The sequence below is a fragment of the Frieseomelitta varia genome, unplaced genomic scaffold (assembly GCF_011392965.1).
Source record: "Frieseomelitta varia isolate USP_RPSP 00005682 unplaced genomic scaffold, Fvar_1.2 scaffold_404, whole genome shotgun sequence".
In the NCBI taxonomy this organism is placed as follows: domain Eukaryota; kingdom Metazoa; phylum Arthropoda; class Insecta; order Hymenoptera; family Apidae; genus Frieseomelitta; species Frieseomelitta varia.
In genome coordinates, this window is record NW_025110151.1 from 345,132 (window position 1) to 359,614 (window position 14,483).

At 26.0% G+C, this 14,483-nt stretch overlaps 3 protein-coding genes across 7 annotated transcripts; 2 read left to right on the top strand and 1 right to left on the bottom strand.

Moving 5' to 3' along the window:
- Nucleotides 1-371: 371 nt before the first annotated feature.
- On the bottom strand, nucleotides 372-3,804 carry LOC122531524 (very long-chain specific acyl-CoA dehydrogenase, mitochondrial). 4 transcript variants are annotated; one of them, XM_043659529.1, is made up of 9 exons: nucleotides 3,077-3,117; nucleotides 2,931-2,987; nucleotides 2,561-2,768; nucleotides 2,249-2,467; nucleotides 1,747-2,175; nucleotides 1,407-1,670; nucleotides 981-1,337; nucleotides 678-893; nucleotides 372-598 (listed from the first exon to the last, which is right to left on the bottom strand). In XM_043659529.1, the coding sequence occupies exons 1-9, from the start codon at nucleotides 3,115-3,117 to the stop codon at nucleotides 470-472; spliced, it is 1,920 nt and encodes a 639-aa protein (XP_043515464.1). In that variant the 3' UTR covers nucleotides 372-469. The 4 variants fall into 4 exon arrangements, with proteins under 4 accessions (XP_043515464.1, XP_043515465.1, XP_043515466.1 ...); XM_043659530.1 differs by lacking the exons at nucleotides 2,931-2,987; nucleotides 3,077-3,117 and adding an exon at nucleotides 3,507-3,804; XM_043659531.1 differs by lacking the exons at nucleotides 2,931-2,987; nucleotides 3,077-3,117 and adding an exon at nucleotides 2,854-2,900.
- An 813-nt stretch (nucleotides 3,805-4,617) lies between these two features.
- On the top strand, nucleotides 4,618-6,439 carry LOC122531529 (mitochondrial nicotinamide adenine dinucleotide transporter SLC25A51). Its single transcript, XM_043659540.1, has 3 exons — nucleotides 4,618-5,031; nucleotides 5,163-5,409; nucleotides 5,517-6,439. The coding sequence occupies exons 2-3, from the start codon at nucleotides 5,272-5,274 to the stop codon at nucleotides 6,231-6,233; spliced, it is 855 nt and encodes a 284-aa protein (XP_043515475.1). The 5' UTR covers nucleotides 4,618-5,031; nucleotides 5,163-5,271; the 3' UTR covers nucleotides 6,234-6,439.
- A 1,249-nt stretch (nucleotides 6,440-7,688) lies between these two features.
- Nucleotides 7,689-14,100, top strand: LOC122531525 (gamma-1-syntrophin). Of its 2 annotated transcripts, none has more exons than XM_043659533.1 (10): nucleotides 7,689-8,161; nucleotides 8,853-8,957; nucleotides 9,032-9,230; nucleotides 9,625-9,750; nucleotides 9,831-9,992; nucleotides 10,065-10,249; nucleotides 10,316-10,474; nucleotides 10,543-10,767; nucleotides 10,844-11,047; nucleotides 11,117-14,100. In XM_043659533.1, the coding sequence occupies exons 1-10, from the start codon at nucleotides 8,099-8,101 to the stop codon at nucleotides 11,222-11,224; spliced, it is 1,536 nt and encodes a 511-aa protein (XP_043515468.1). In that variant the 5' UTR covers nucleotides 7,689-8,098; the 3' UTR covers nucleotides 11,225-14,100. The 2 variants fall into 2 exon arrangements, with proteins under 2 accessions (XP_043515468.1, XP_043515469.1); XM_043659534.1 differs by having other exon boundaries at nucleotides 9,035-9,230.
- The last annotated feature ends 383 nt before the right edge of the window (nucleotides 14,101-14,483 follow it).

Below are 14,483 nucleotides of genomic sequence, written 5' to 3' on the forward strand. Positions count from 1 at the left end.
CCATATTATAGACAAGTAAAAAAATGATCAGAAAGTATATTCTTACCTTTGTGTAATGTTGTGATATTGTTAAATTGTGCATTTATATTATAATTAAAAGAAGATAATCAAGAGTTAATATTAATTATAAATTAAAATAAATACTGTGGTACTTTTTTTCTTATATTTAATATCGTATTAAATGAAAACGTAAATAGAAGTAATGTTATTAAAAATTTTTAAATGTATGCTACAGGAAAATTTTACTTACATTTAATTTATTATATAAAAAAGCTACACACACAAACTTACTGTACATCTATTTCTTAAGCATTCAATTCGCTATTTTGTGAAATTTAATGAAAAATAAACAGCATCTACTTTCATGTGTATATTTTTATAACAATTTATTTATCTCTTTTATGTAAAAATATCAAAAAATTTTCAATAACTTTATATTATATTAATTATTTTACAATTGATCACATTATTAAAAACCTAGTGGGTTTAATTGAACACATCCACCGGCTTCACATATATTTTTTGAAATTTTGCTTAAGTTATTAAATAAATTTAATTGTTTATCAAATTTCAAGTTAAAATTCACACGATTTGATGCCTGTAACATAATGATGATTATTACGAATATGTAAAACTACACGATTATTAAGAATACAAATGTATAACTATAAGCTTACTTCAGAACACCAAGTTTCTGCCATAAGAAATTCATGTTCCACACTCGGAAGTTTTTTATTTGCAGATGCAGTTGCTCTGCTTAATACAGTTGTCATAGTAAATATATCAAACGCTGCTTGAGCTAATCTATTGAGAACAAATTGTTGCTCTACAATGTTGCGTGGTCCATATTTTATAATGGCACCTTCTATACTTTGGCCAAAAGTTTCTATACTCTACAAACAATTATTTATCATTCAATACAAATTAAATATTAATATTTAATATTTATATTTGTATTAATGCTATGAACTAATATAAACCTTAGCACATAATGCAGCACTTTTATTTAAATTAGGATGAACTAAATGTGTAAGATTACGCGTTGACGACAATCCAATTGTTCGCATTGCTCTTTTACTTAATTCTTCAAAAATCAATCCTAAATTGATAGTAGGGATTTTAAATGCTGACATTATTTGTTTCAAATGAATGCCTGCATGTTGAAGCCCAGAAAGTACAACAAAAATACGGAGAATATCATTGGTTCCTTCAAAGATTCTAAAAATGCGTAGATCTCGCATAACTCGTTCAAGACCAGTATCTTTCATATATCCCATTCCACCAAGTATTTGAATAGCTTCGTCACAAACCCACCATGCGGATTCCGATGCAAAACACTAAAACGGTTGTTTTGAAACAATAAAATGAACAAATTATCAAACTTTATATTTTTGAACAAATTTTACCTTAGAAACTGCAGCTTCTAAATAATAATCCTGACTTCCGCTATCCATGTTACCCGCAATTAAATATGCAAGACTTTCAGTTACATAATGCAACATTGCCATACGACCTAATTTTTCCTGAATACTTCCGTAATAATCTATTGTGCGTCCAAATTGTATTCGTTGTGTTGCATGTTCAACTGCTTTTTTAATACAGTAACGCATAGTCCCGGAAAGTGCACTGGCCATACCAAATCGACCACTGTTTAAAACATTCATTGCAACCTAATAGAATATGAAATTTTTATTAAATATTTTTTTACAATATTTAAAAATTTTTTTTATCAAAATCAATTAATACCGAGAAACCTTGTCCTTCGCCTTTTATAACATTTTCTGCTGGTATTTTAACATTTTCAAAATATACCTCTGCTGTGTTACTACATTTAATACCCATCTTTTTTTCTGGTGGACCACTTGTTACTCCACCAAAAGATCTTTCAACAATAAATGCTGTAACTCTGTCCTTAGTTTCACCAGTTTTTGGATCTTGCATAGGGACTTGTGCAAAAACTGTCATTATTTCTGCTAGACCACCATTTGATATCCAAATTTTATTACCATTTAAGATATAATGCGAACCATCTGCAGACTTTATTGCACGAGAACGAACTGAACCAGCATCTGAACCACAGCTTGGCTCTGTAAGGCAAAATGCTGCATATTCTCCATTGCATACTCTTGGAAGATATTTCTTTTTTTGTTCTGGAGTACCATACAAAAGTATGCCCTATATGAGTTAAATTGTTTAGATCGTTGTTTTTATATGAGATAAATCAGTAAATAAATACATAAAAATGCACCTTGAATCCTATACTTTGATGTGCACCTAAAATGATACTAATACCTAAATCATGGTATCCACATATTTCAACACATCTACTATACTGGGTATTAGTTAATCCCATGCCACCATATTTTTGAGGAACTTGAAGACAAAATGCGCCAAGTTCCCACATTGCTTGCGAAGTTTTTTCATCTATTGATGCATTTTCATCATTTTTCATTGGATTATTTACTTTCTAAAGAAAAAAAGACAGAAATTTAAACTAAATTGATAACTCTGTTACAGAAGATTTGAAAGATTCGTTAAGTTTTTATTAGAACGTTGCTACCTCAAAAAATTTTTCCACTGGATCAATAAATAATTTTAATGTATCATATTGTTCTTCATTTAAAACATCTGGATATGGAAATATTTGACTAGTCTCTAATTGACCAAGGAAAATATTCCTAACAAAAGATTGAGACTTTGACTCAGCTACATTTTTTTCTGCTTTTTCTTCAGATACATTTTTTACAGCAGCTTGTGTTGCTAAATATCTAAAAAAAACCATCATATTATATAAATACATATATCTAATATTATTCAATTATATTTAATAAAGTGTAATACATTGACAACTACATAGAATTCAGGAAAGTATGACCGTCGTACATATATGAACAACGCAGTTCATAAGTATAAGTAATATTACATGTTACCCGAATTTGGTCGTGTTAAATCGCACTATTTTTTTTATAATATTTATAACATTTGTACTGAAAATTAATTCATACATTATTCACATTTGTTTATATGTTCTATCAACAATATTTATTGCATTTTTTAAAACATTATTTATAAATACATTATAATTTCGTGAAATTTGTGCATCTGTTTATTATTCATTAAACTAGACTAAACTAGACTGTTGTATTCAATAGCATACTTTATCTAAGGATTAACTTATTAAATCAATAATCTGTCAAAGTCCAATTATCTGTCAAAGGCCAAAGTCCAATTAATACAAATATAAATATTTAAAATTACAATTTTTTAGTAAATTCGTATTTAATGACTCAATAATATATAAAAAATAATTTTTGCCTATTACTTAAAGAAGTGTTAGAATTTTATTATATAGAATGCTTAAATAAAACAAAGTAGTCTGCAGCAGTATCATGACAAATGACTATTGTATGCAGGTTATTATATATGACATATACCTTTGACAACGACACAAAAATATTATTACAATATATTATAAAAATATACTTAAAAATAAAAGAACAATTTACCTGGTGTTCGAGTTAACGATTTTGATAAAATTTCGAGACTTCAATCCAATATAATTTGTAACCCGTAGCATTTTTAAAATTTACGTTAATAAACAAACTTTATAGGATATTTCTATCTGATATAATAAAAATTAATTTTGCACTCTGAAATAAAATTTAAAATAAAACAGAAAAGACTCTGAAATAAAATTTAAAATAAAACATAAAAGATGAGAACTTTATACGAATACTTTCGAAAATAGGACAAGATAATTTTATATCACTACCACAACAAAAAATTGAACTAAAGTATGTACAATTGGTTCACAAGTCAAGAAATGCATCTTATGTGCATGCTGATATGACAGATATATATACATATGTTTTAATGAAATACTGGAACTGATTAATAATAATAATCATATTAAATAATTTTATTTACATGTTTTAACTAATATTAATTAAAAATATTTAAACAGATATTTTATATGGTTCATGTTTTTTAAAATTTTTATTTTTATTATTCTAACATTTTGCTACGTTTTTATCGTGAATTGTGATACATAAGTAAGAATTTACTTTTATAAATATATTTCTAAACAACTGAGAAAATTACATACTTATAATGTATAATATATGATAGAAGTGTTTTTTGAGGATCTATTAATTATTTTGAAAGATGAGTAAAAAAATGATTTTGTTCGGTGTTTACGTAAAAAATTAGAAAAATATATTTCTTGTAGGTAATACATTTACTTTTTTAATAGATTTCAGTTACAGATTATTCGCACTACAATAGAATTTTACAAAATTACAATGGATCAAATGTACATGTTATTAAATCGTTAAAATCTTATTTGTAATTTCACAGAAAAATTTATTTCTAATTAAAAGCTATGTTCAAAGGATTATCATAAATATCCTGACCTTCTATAACCATTAACTAACGATGGAATGGACTAGACATGAAATGAGACTTCGTATCTCAGACTAGGAAAAAAATCACTGGTTTTTTAGCGCACTCTACGTTTAAGCACAAATGAAATATATGAAATTGTACTTAAAACAATTAAACGTAGAGTGCGCTAAAAAATCAGTGATTTTTTTTCTGGTTGGTATTCAGACTCTGAGGCACGAAGTTCCATTTCATGTCTAATCTATTCTATCTTTAGTCAATGATGCAATACGCAAATGACTTTCAAAAGGTGAAAACAAAAAAACATTAGATATCTAATCTATTTCTAATTCTTAGTTAATGGCAATGCCAAGAAATATTTAAAGATTGACAGTTTGTACGTTTTTATTGGTTAACACATACTTTAGTAATTGGTTACCTTATCTGGTTTTACGAAAAAAAAAAGAAAAGAATAAAAAAGATTTTTGAAATCTTAATGACACAAACCGATAGTTGAATAATCAGTACTGTTCAAACTATTCATAAGGTGGAAATGCTAATTAAAAACTAGATGAGCCAAAAAGCATATTTATGCCAGATTTAAGATACATATAACGTGAGTTATGGGTTGAATCATGAATCGCGCAAAATGTAAGTTATATATTTATAAAACCATATATTTACCCTCTGCAATAAACGCAGTATATAAAAATGACATAATGTGAATAATAGTAAAATATTTTACATATTGAAAATATATAATTTATTTATTAATTTTGCAGGTAAATGATTTATTTAATTTAAATAATGTAAGAAGTAAATGATATAAAATATATAATTATGATTGGCTGCTCTAAATTATTTGTACAAACTAATAGATAAAGTATTAATATGACTTCACAAAATATCTCGTTAAAATCATTATTGACGCTTAATAATAATGATTTTAAAGAGTTTGTTTGTGGCTGGGGAGCTGCAGTAATTAATGTATCTATTACCTTTCCAATTAACAAAATAGTATTTAGACAGGTATGTGTAAAATAAATTATTTAGTAATATTTTAAGTACTCCATGTATATATGTGTACCAAAATTTAATGTTTGTATTAAACAAATAAATTTCTATCATAATGACAGATTTTGGAAGATGTTCCAGCCAATATTGCGTTTCAACAGATATCCAGAGAAGGGATAAGATTAATATATCGTGGAATTTTACCACCTCTTTGCCAAAAAACTCTTTCGGTTAGTGTAATGTTTAGTATGTACGAAGGTTGCAAGGAACGTTTGTGCACATTAACAAATAATGATATATTAACGAGAATAATAGCAGCGCATTTTGCTGGTACTGTTGAGGCTATACTTATGCCGCTTGAAAGAGTACAAACATTGTTGCAAGATTGGCGGTATCATGATAAGTTAAAAAATACTTCGCATGCATTTAAGTATTTATTAAAAAATTATGGTATATCAGAATGTTATCGTGGATTAGTCCCAATTATATATAGGAATAGTTGTTCCAATCTTATGTTTTTTATTCTCAAAGAACAATCGAAACAATACGTAGGCGAACAAGAATCATTATTTACAAGTTTTGTTAATGGTGCTCTAATAGGTGGTTTCACAAGTACTGTATTTTATCCGATGAATGTAATAAAAATTCATATGCAGTCAAAAATAGGTGGTAATTTTGAGAAATTTATGACAATTACTCGTGAAATATATGTTGAAAGAAACAGAAGTATAATGTCATTTTATAAGGGTGCGCATTTAAATTGTATGAGATCATTTATAAGTTGGGGAGTTATAAATGCATCTTACGATTTTCTAAAAACAGTCATGTTTTCACAATAATTTATGTTAAAAGTATTTAAATTTATTTAAAGACACATATATACATTATTTGATGTATAATTTTACAAATGGCATTTTTTAATTAGAACTATTAATCGCACATTTTTTCTTATAATAAAATATCAAAATCATGTAAGGGAAATAAAAATTTTGGTATTATGACAATGTTATGAAATAATGTCTTTTTATTTAAACGAATAAACTTAATTATATAAACTTATAAAACTTATAAAGAAAAGTATAACTTATAAAAAAAGTTGTATAGATTTATTTTTTTATTCATTGATAATAAAAACATCTTTGTTCAATTATGCATTTATAAATAAAATATCAATTGTACAACAAAGAAAGCAAAGAAATTTATATTCTGTATTTCCTGTTAATATTTTTTGATATGATAATTGTGTATTACTGTGTTATATGAAAAAGAAGAATTGAGAAGAATGAAGAGAATAATTGAACTAATAACAATTAAAAGTTATCGATAATTTAAATCTGTTACAACTTTGTAACAATTCACTTACAATTAATGTCATTTCAAAAGTGTGAGGCCTTTACTTTGACAGTCCTGAATTTATTTTTTTTCGAAGATAATTGTGGATAATTATAATGTAGCGGGTGGCAGAGTAAGGATACTTTTTTCTCGAAAATTCAAACATCTGTAAAAACATTAAAAAATTTTTTCCATGTCTAAATCTACCATGGTCTTGAAGATTGAAATGTTTAAAACAATTCTTTAAACCTTGCTGTACGATTTTCTTTCACTAATTTTGAATTTTGAATATGAGTTATTTGACAAATATTTAAGAAATTCTAATCGTAGCTAATTCTAATATTAATAAAATAAAGTAGAAACAAGTTTTAAGGGATTATTGTAAAGAGAAGACTTCGATTTCCAAAATCATTTAGATTTAGCCAAAACAAATTTTTTTAATGTTTTTACAAATGTTTGAGTTTTTATAATTTGAAGATAAGTAGCTTCATCTTTCCATTCACTGTATGATGTTAAAATATTGTTTGAAAAAAATGAATTCAGAATTGTCAAAGTAAAGGTATTAAAATCAGAGATTAACTAGACATATGATTTTTTGTTACAAAGTTATAATTATTAATTCAATTATTTTTCATTGTTATTGGTTCAGTTATGCCATATGTAATGCACTTTTATTTCGAACTCCTGAAAAAAAGTGAAATTCAATCAATTGTATTATACAAATATTTTATGAATTGTATTGTACGATAATATATATTGTATAATATTGTATAATAATATTGTATTATACAGTAAATATTGAAAACTGAAATAATAAACTTCAATAATGCAAAATGATCGGAAAACGTATTAATATTTCTTTGTATTTTATATTATTTGTAATATTTGTCTGTATATTGAATATTATTTTCGTATTTCCCGCGATTTGGAATAAACGAGGTATCATCGATGCGCGTCGCGCTGCATAAATCGATGCGCTTCAGCCGCGGGCTTTTAGCTACTTTTAGCCCACTCCAATTTTTCTGCGTCCCGGTTTACGGGATTTTTACTTTACGCCGAACATTTCAAAACGTTACGATGGTATGATCTGAAAAATCACGATTCTCGATGAATTTACCTCGTTTTGAAATATCGCGTATCCTTGATTACATATCATTCGCGAGTACTTTTGTGTATTTTTCCAATAAGAATAATAAGAATATGATATTGGTTTTTCATTGTTCGAGTACTTGCCGTAGTTGCGTCGAACGATTCGTCCGAGGCTAACATGTTACTTATAATATTAACGATTCGCAAAATTTCGTTAACCCCGGAAATTTGCGTTTGGCAACACGGGGACTTGTGTGTATCAGCTGCATAATTATATTAAATAATGAGAATCAACGCAACGAAAATGAGTACTCCGATCGAGGAGAAGATTGATCAAAAATTGAAGGTGAGCAATTAATATTCTTTTAAACATACTTTGCTGTTTACTCATTATTTTATTGAAATCCAAACATTGCTAATGTGTAGCAGTGTACTTATTTTCTAGACAAATTTTTATTGTCGATTTTCAGATTAACATTATCTTAAAATGATGAAATAAACATGATGAGACAGGGAAAATACATATTAATTTTGAAAGTTATTTATTATATTAGAACTGTAACATGATATTAAATAAAACATTTACTTTCCTTTTTTTATTTCAATCGTGTAATCATCTAAACATTAAGGCATATAAAAAAGATTAAAAAATAAACAATTGTAATTAAAGAAATGAATTATTTGAGAATATATCCTCAACTGAATACATATATACAGAACAATGTAGCAATACAGTTAATTAATCAATATACAGAAACATTTGTAATTCAAATAAAGATTGTACTTCATTTTCTAAATTTATCAATGATGGAATTTGATATTTTGCTATTTTTGTAATATATATAACTTTTTATAGTTGACTTTTATATGTATATCGAATATATGATTTAATGTAATTTAATTTGATATATTTAATATATACATACTTTAATATACATAATTTTTTTTGACACACATATGATGAGATAAATTAATTTAAAATTAATAAAGTAATTTAAGAATGGAGTAAAATTTTAATCTTAATTTTCTTTAAAAAGGTGAGGACTGGAATGGTAAGTGTTAGTGATGGAAAAAGTAAACCAGTCCCAATGCGTTTACATCTGTCTATGGAAGTTTTAAAGCTCCAAAGAGAAGATTTAGAGGTAAAGTTTAATATCAATTACATCATTACCATTTTACCTATATAGTTTATAAAAAAAACGATACTGATTTTCAGCAGGCAGCGAATCATAATAAACCACCGTTAGATGCTAAAGAGAGAATGGTGCAAATTACTAGACAAAAAGTTGGAGGATTAGGATTAAGCATAAAGGGAGGAGCAGAACATAAACTTCCTGTACTTATATCTAGAATTTATAAAGGCCAAGCAGCTGATGAATGCGGCCAATTATTTGTAGGAGATGCAATAATTAAAGGTAAATTCAGTAATCATAAAAATATCAATTATTCGAAAATTTTTATTTTTATATTTAAATTTTTAAATCTTTTCTTATTTTTCTTATCTGAATTTTTAAATAAGATTTCGTTAAATGAATATTTGAACAATATAAACTTTGATATTCCTTCATGAAAAGATCTTTCATAAATGAGAATTGCTTTTGTGTGTATAAATAGTTCTGAATGCTCATTCTATTTGTGTCAAACCTGTCAAACCTGTCAATATTGGTTTCTTTCTTTGAAATCATGTTTCCATGTTAGCCTATTAATGTCATTCACCTATTAATGTCATAAAGCAAAACCTACATTTAAACTACTAATAATTGTTATTAGAATTACATTATTTAGAACAATAATTTTATTTTTTTATAGTAAATGGAGAATATATAACTGCATGTAATCATGATGATGCTGTCAATATTTTAAGAAATGCAGGTGACATTGTAGTTTTAACAGTAAAACATTATCGTGCAGCAAAGCCATTTCTACAGAAAAATGGTAAATTTGATTTATTGAATTTTTTATAGTATAAAATATTTTCTTTTAAATTTCATTCAGAATACTAATATGATTTTTAGAAAAAGAAGAGAAATTAGATAATGTTGCAAATGGGAGTTCAGAAGATGAGTGGTTATCACCTAACAGACAAAGTGGTAGTCCTAGATGTGGTCATAGTAGACAAAGTTCAAATGCATCTGCTACATCAATGCAATATAAAAAATGGATAGATGTTATAACAGGTTTAATTAATTTCTTTTAATATCTCTCTTCTTTAGGTGTTTAAGAAAACTAAAAATCTTATATAATTCCAGTTCCATTGATGATGGCTTATGTTACAAGATATATCTTTGGAACAGATAAATTAAGAAGAAATGCGTTCGAAGTAAGAGGATTAAATGGTGCACGTACTGGTGTAATACACTGTGATGATAGTGCCATTCTAAGCCAATGGTTAAAATATATTACCGATAACATTACAGGTTTAACGCACTTACAGGTATGAAACAATATTCCATATATCATATTTATATAATCTTTCGTAATGTACATAATTATTTTTTAGATGAAATTATATAATCGCAATTTCGGAATCGGTGAACGTATAGAATATATGGGCTGGGTCAACGAAGCAGTAAGCAATAGTAATCAGCCATGGCAAAGTTATAGACCAAGGTTTCTAGCGCTAAAAGGACCTGATTTGTTATTATTTGAAACACCCCCTGTAAATATTAATAATTAACATATACACAAACAATGTGTATATAATTAAATACTATGATTTGTTTATAGTGCAACATAGGAGATTGGTCACGATGTGCATTGACTTTTAAAGTATATCAAACAATGTTTCGTGTAATGCGAGAGTCTGAAAATGTAGATGAAAGACAGCACTGCTTTTTAGCACAAAGTCCGGGTAAACCTCCACGATATTTAAGCGTTGAAACTAGACAAGAACTCTTAAGAGTTGAAGCAGCATGGCATACTGCAGTGTGTTCAGCTGTTACACATTTAAAAGTGAGTAATAAAATTTTGTTTATTACATGAGAAATTATTTATGGAATGTTTTGCTATCATGTACACTCTCTTATAGAGTAAAACATTTCCTGTTACTTTTAATGGAAGAAGTGCAGGACTAACCTTAGAATGGACTCAAGGTTTTACACTTTCTTATGAAGATATTGGAGAAACTGTATGGCGTTACAAGTTTTCACAATTAAGAGGATCTAGCGACGATGGAAAAAGTAGACTGAAATTGCACTTTCAAGAATCGGATAGTATTGCTATTGAGACGAAGGTATTTATTTGTTATAAACAAAAATAATATATGTAAATTTTATTTCTTTTATGTTCTTTTCTTTTGCAGGAATTAGAATGCTCTCAATTGCAGAATTTATTGTTCTGTATGCATGCATTTTTAACTGCAAAAGTTGCTGCAGTTGATCCAACATTTTTAACATCGACAACTCCGTAAGATCGAAGTAAGTATTATTGCCAAATAAACCACAGAGAAAAATAGATCACTGTTCAACATTCATATATTTGCATAAACGTACAGAAATATTCTAATTATCAAATTAGATCAAAGATACGTCAAATACTAGTCAATTTTTGAGAAAGATATTTATTGTTTTTGAAAAAAATATTATATAAACATTTTACCTTAATGCTTCTAGTTTTATTTGTATGGAATATTAGTTTTATAGTTGGTAATATTCATTGCTATGAGGTATTTCATTTATATGTGTTATTGCGTACTTTATTATTAATTAAGTACTGCTATTTATTTTTTATACTTCATAGATTAAGTCGATTATGAAATACAGATTGTTTCTTTACTTTTAAAAATGTTTTATATAACATTTCTTTTTATATAACAATCATATTTGCATTTACTAGAAAAAAAGAAATGTTAAGTCAGAAATTTAAAAAAAAAACGCGCTCGTTCATGATTTTTAAGTTGCAATGATAAGGTGCAATCTCTTTTGAGCAATAAGTTGCACATTTATATATTAAGTTTTGTCACGTATATCGGGTGCCTTAAAAACCATGAACAAGATATACATAATTAATAAATTTAAAAAATTGATAAGTTAAACTGAAGTTAAATAGTTCTCTAGAGCAGCAAATTTTATGCGTCTGATACTACCAAATGTGTATTATACTAGAAAATTTCATTTTATGTTAAATACCGACATTTGAGATTATATTAGCTTGATATTAATTTTAAATCAGTATTATTTGAGCAAAACAAAATCATGGTGTAATAATCTAATAGCAATAAGTAGTAGACCATGGTGGCCATCTATTAAAAAAATTTATTTACAGATATATAAATGATGAGGGATAGATTACAGGGGGTTAGATTACGAATTATTGAAGCTTATCATTAAATGAGCGTTATAAGTAATTCAATTACCATTATTTATTTCTTTTAAATTTTAGCAATGCATTCTTATATAGATTTTGATTTATACGTACGATATTAATTTGAGAAAAATAGTCATTTTAATATTGTGAACTTTGTTTGCTAGATATTTTTTATTTTTCCTACATGAAAATTCTACTGCATGAGAATTTATTATTACATCATGAGTTTTCATTTCCTTTATCACAATTAAAAGTTGTAATGTTATTAAAATACATTAAAGTAATTTTTGGAATAAGTATCACACTCTGTGCAATTAATCTATCAATTTACAAATCTATTTAGAGCAATAAATGTATAATGAATGAAGAACAAAACAAATGCTGTTTAGATTACTAACTGCACTTTATATTAATCATGATACACAATTTTTATTGTTAAGATATGAGAATTTTATCATAACCATCTCAAAAAATAAAACTATATGTGCTTACAGCTACATGTATAAGTATATTCTATTTATCAATTAGTTACTCAACTTTCTCTGTTGATTTATAAAAAAAGACATATTTTTAGCATCTATATAGAAATGAATTGTAATAATAAAAAAAGTTGTTAAAAATTTCATTTTCATTGCATTTCAAAGATCTCCAATTACTTGTAGAAAGTGCCTATATAAATGTATATAATACAATAGTAATTATGAAAAAATTCATTATTTAGAATCAATTTTGTTTGTTTCACTCTTAAAGTTTAAAGCGTTACCATGGTCAGAATTTTAAATAATGTCATAATAATTTATGATTAAAAGGCACTTTAGAAAAAAAGGTCATTCTATTCTATTCAAGTGTTTTATAATAGTATGCTTTATAATTTGGTATGTTATCTTGTTTATTTAGAAAACGACCATATGCGTATAATATTGAACAATAATATAGTTTAGAAATTAAGTAAAACTCATTACTGAATTTAATTACAGAAGCATTGCGGTGAAATTTTATAAATGTCGTTAGACAGGGCCAAAATAGCCCAAAGAAAAAGCAAATACAGGGAAGTATTGTTTAGCAGGCAATCACTTGTTAGATTCGCAATTTCATAAAAGTATAATATAAAAGTAATTCAAATACGAGTCAATCATATAACAATATACGTATCCATACAACAATTGTAATTATCCCTAAACATATGTTGCGATATTCTATAATATTGCTGTTTTTTATTGTACACGTACATCGCATGCGTTCTATAGTTAAATTTAGATTATTATTAAAAAAAACTGCACAATTAGATTAAATAGATAAAATAAGTATAAGTAATAGATATGAAATTGAACTGCGAGAGTTGAGCGTAACGATAAACGTATTTGTTATTTATTTTTAACATTTATTAAAATTTATTTGTTATTGATTATTGTTTAAAAAAATTACTTTTCAAATGGAATCATTGGAGAATCCATCCATGTGAAAATTTATAATTTTTTATAAATAACAATAAGTATTTATTAAATAATATATTAAATATGAATTATGTTATAAATTCATTTATAAAATTGAAATAATATAAGATTTGTATTTATATTAGATTTGATTCATGAAATATTTTATTGCATTTAATGAGCTTATTATATTATAATATTTAACTGGATTCTACAATGCATTAACATTTGCACAAATACTTGGAATCATTCTGTGTTGTACACAAATATCAGTGTATATAGTAGAACATGGCCATACATTTTATAAAAGATAAGATTTAAGTTGAAAATTGTTAATTCTGAAATCCCATTTCTTTCTAATTCTCATTAATGCCAGAAAAAATCTTTTTCAAAATATTAGATCGACATGGGATTGCAGAAATACAACTGCTAAAAGCAGAAAAGAAAACATTCTTATCTTATATTTTAAAATATAGTTTATATGTTATAATGTCTATCCACCCATTGACAATATGTTTTAAAATATATTATTGTTAGAAGTTAAAAATGTAAATTTACATTAATATTTTCTCCTATCAATCATCCATAACATGTATATGTACCATTAATTGCAATTTATTTATTAAATATTTGGATAATTTTTTCTAAACTTTTTTATTAAAGTCTGGTTTGAAGCAATATAAAACATTTATTTTTTCATAATCAAATTTTTATTACAATTTTTTTACATTTAATGCGTTTTATTGATACGTAGAAAATCTTTTTTTTTATTAAATTTCAATAAAAAATCAATTTATTTACTTATAATAATATTAAATGAGTAGTGATCAAATTATATATTTCAAGTAGCTGCAAACGTATTTTATAAGAATAAACATGAAACAAGAAAAAATTCAGATTTAATTTTCAAATATACATGTAATATCGATA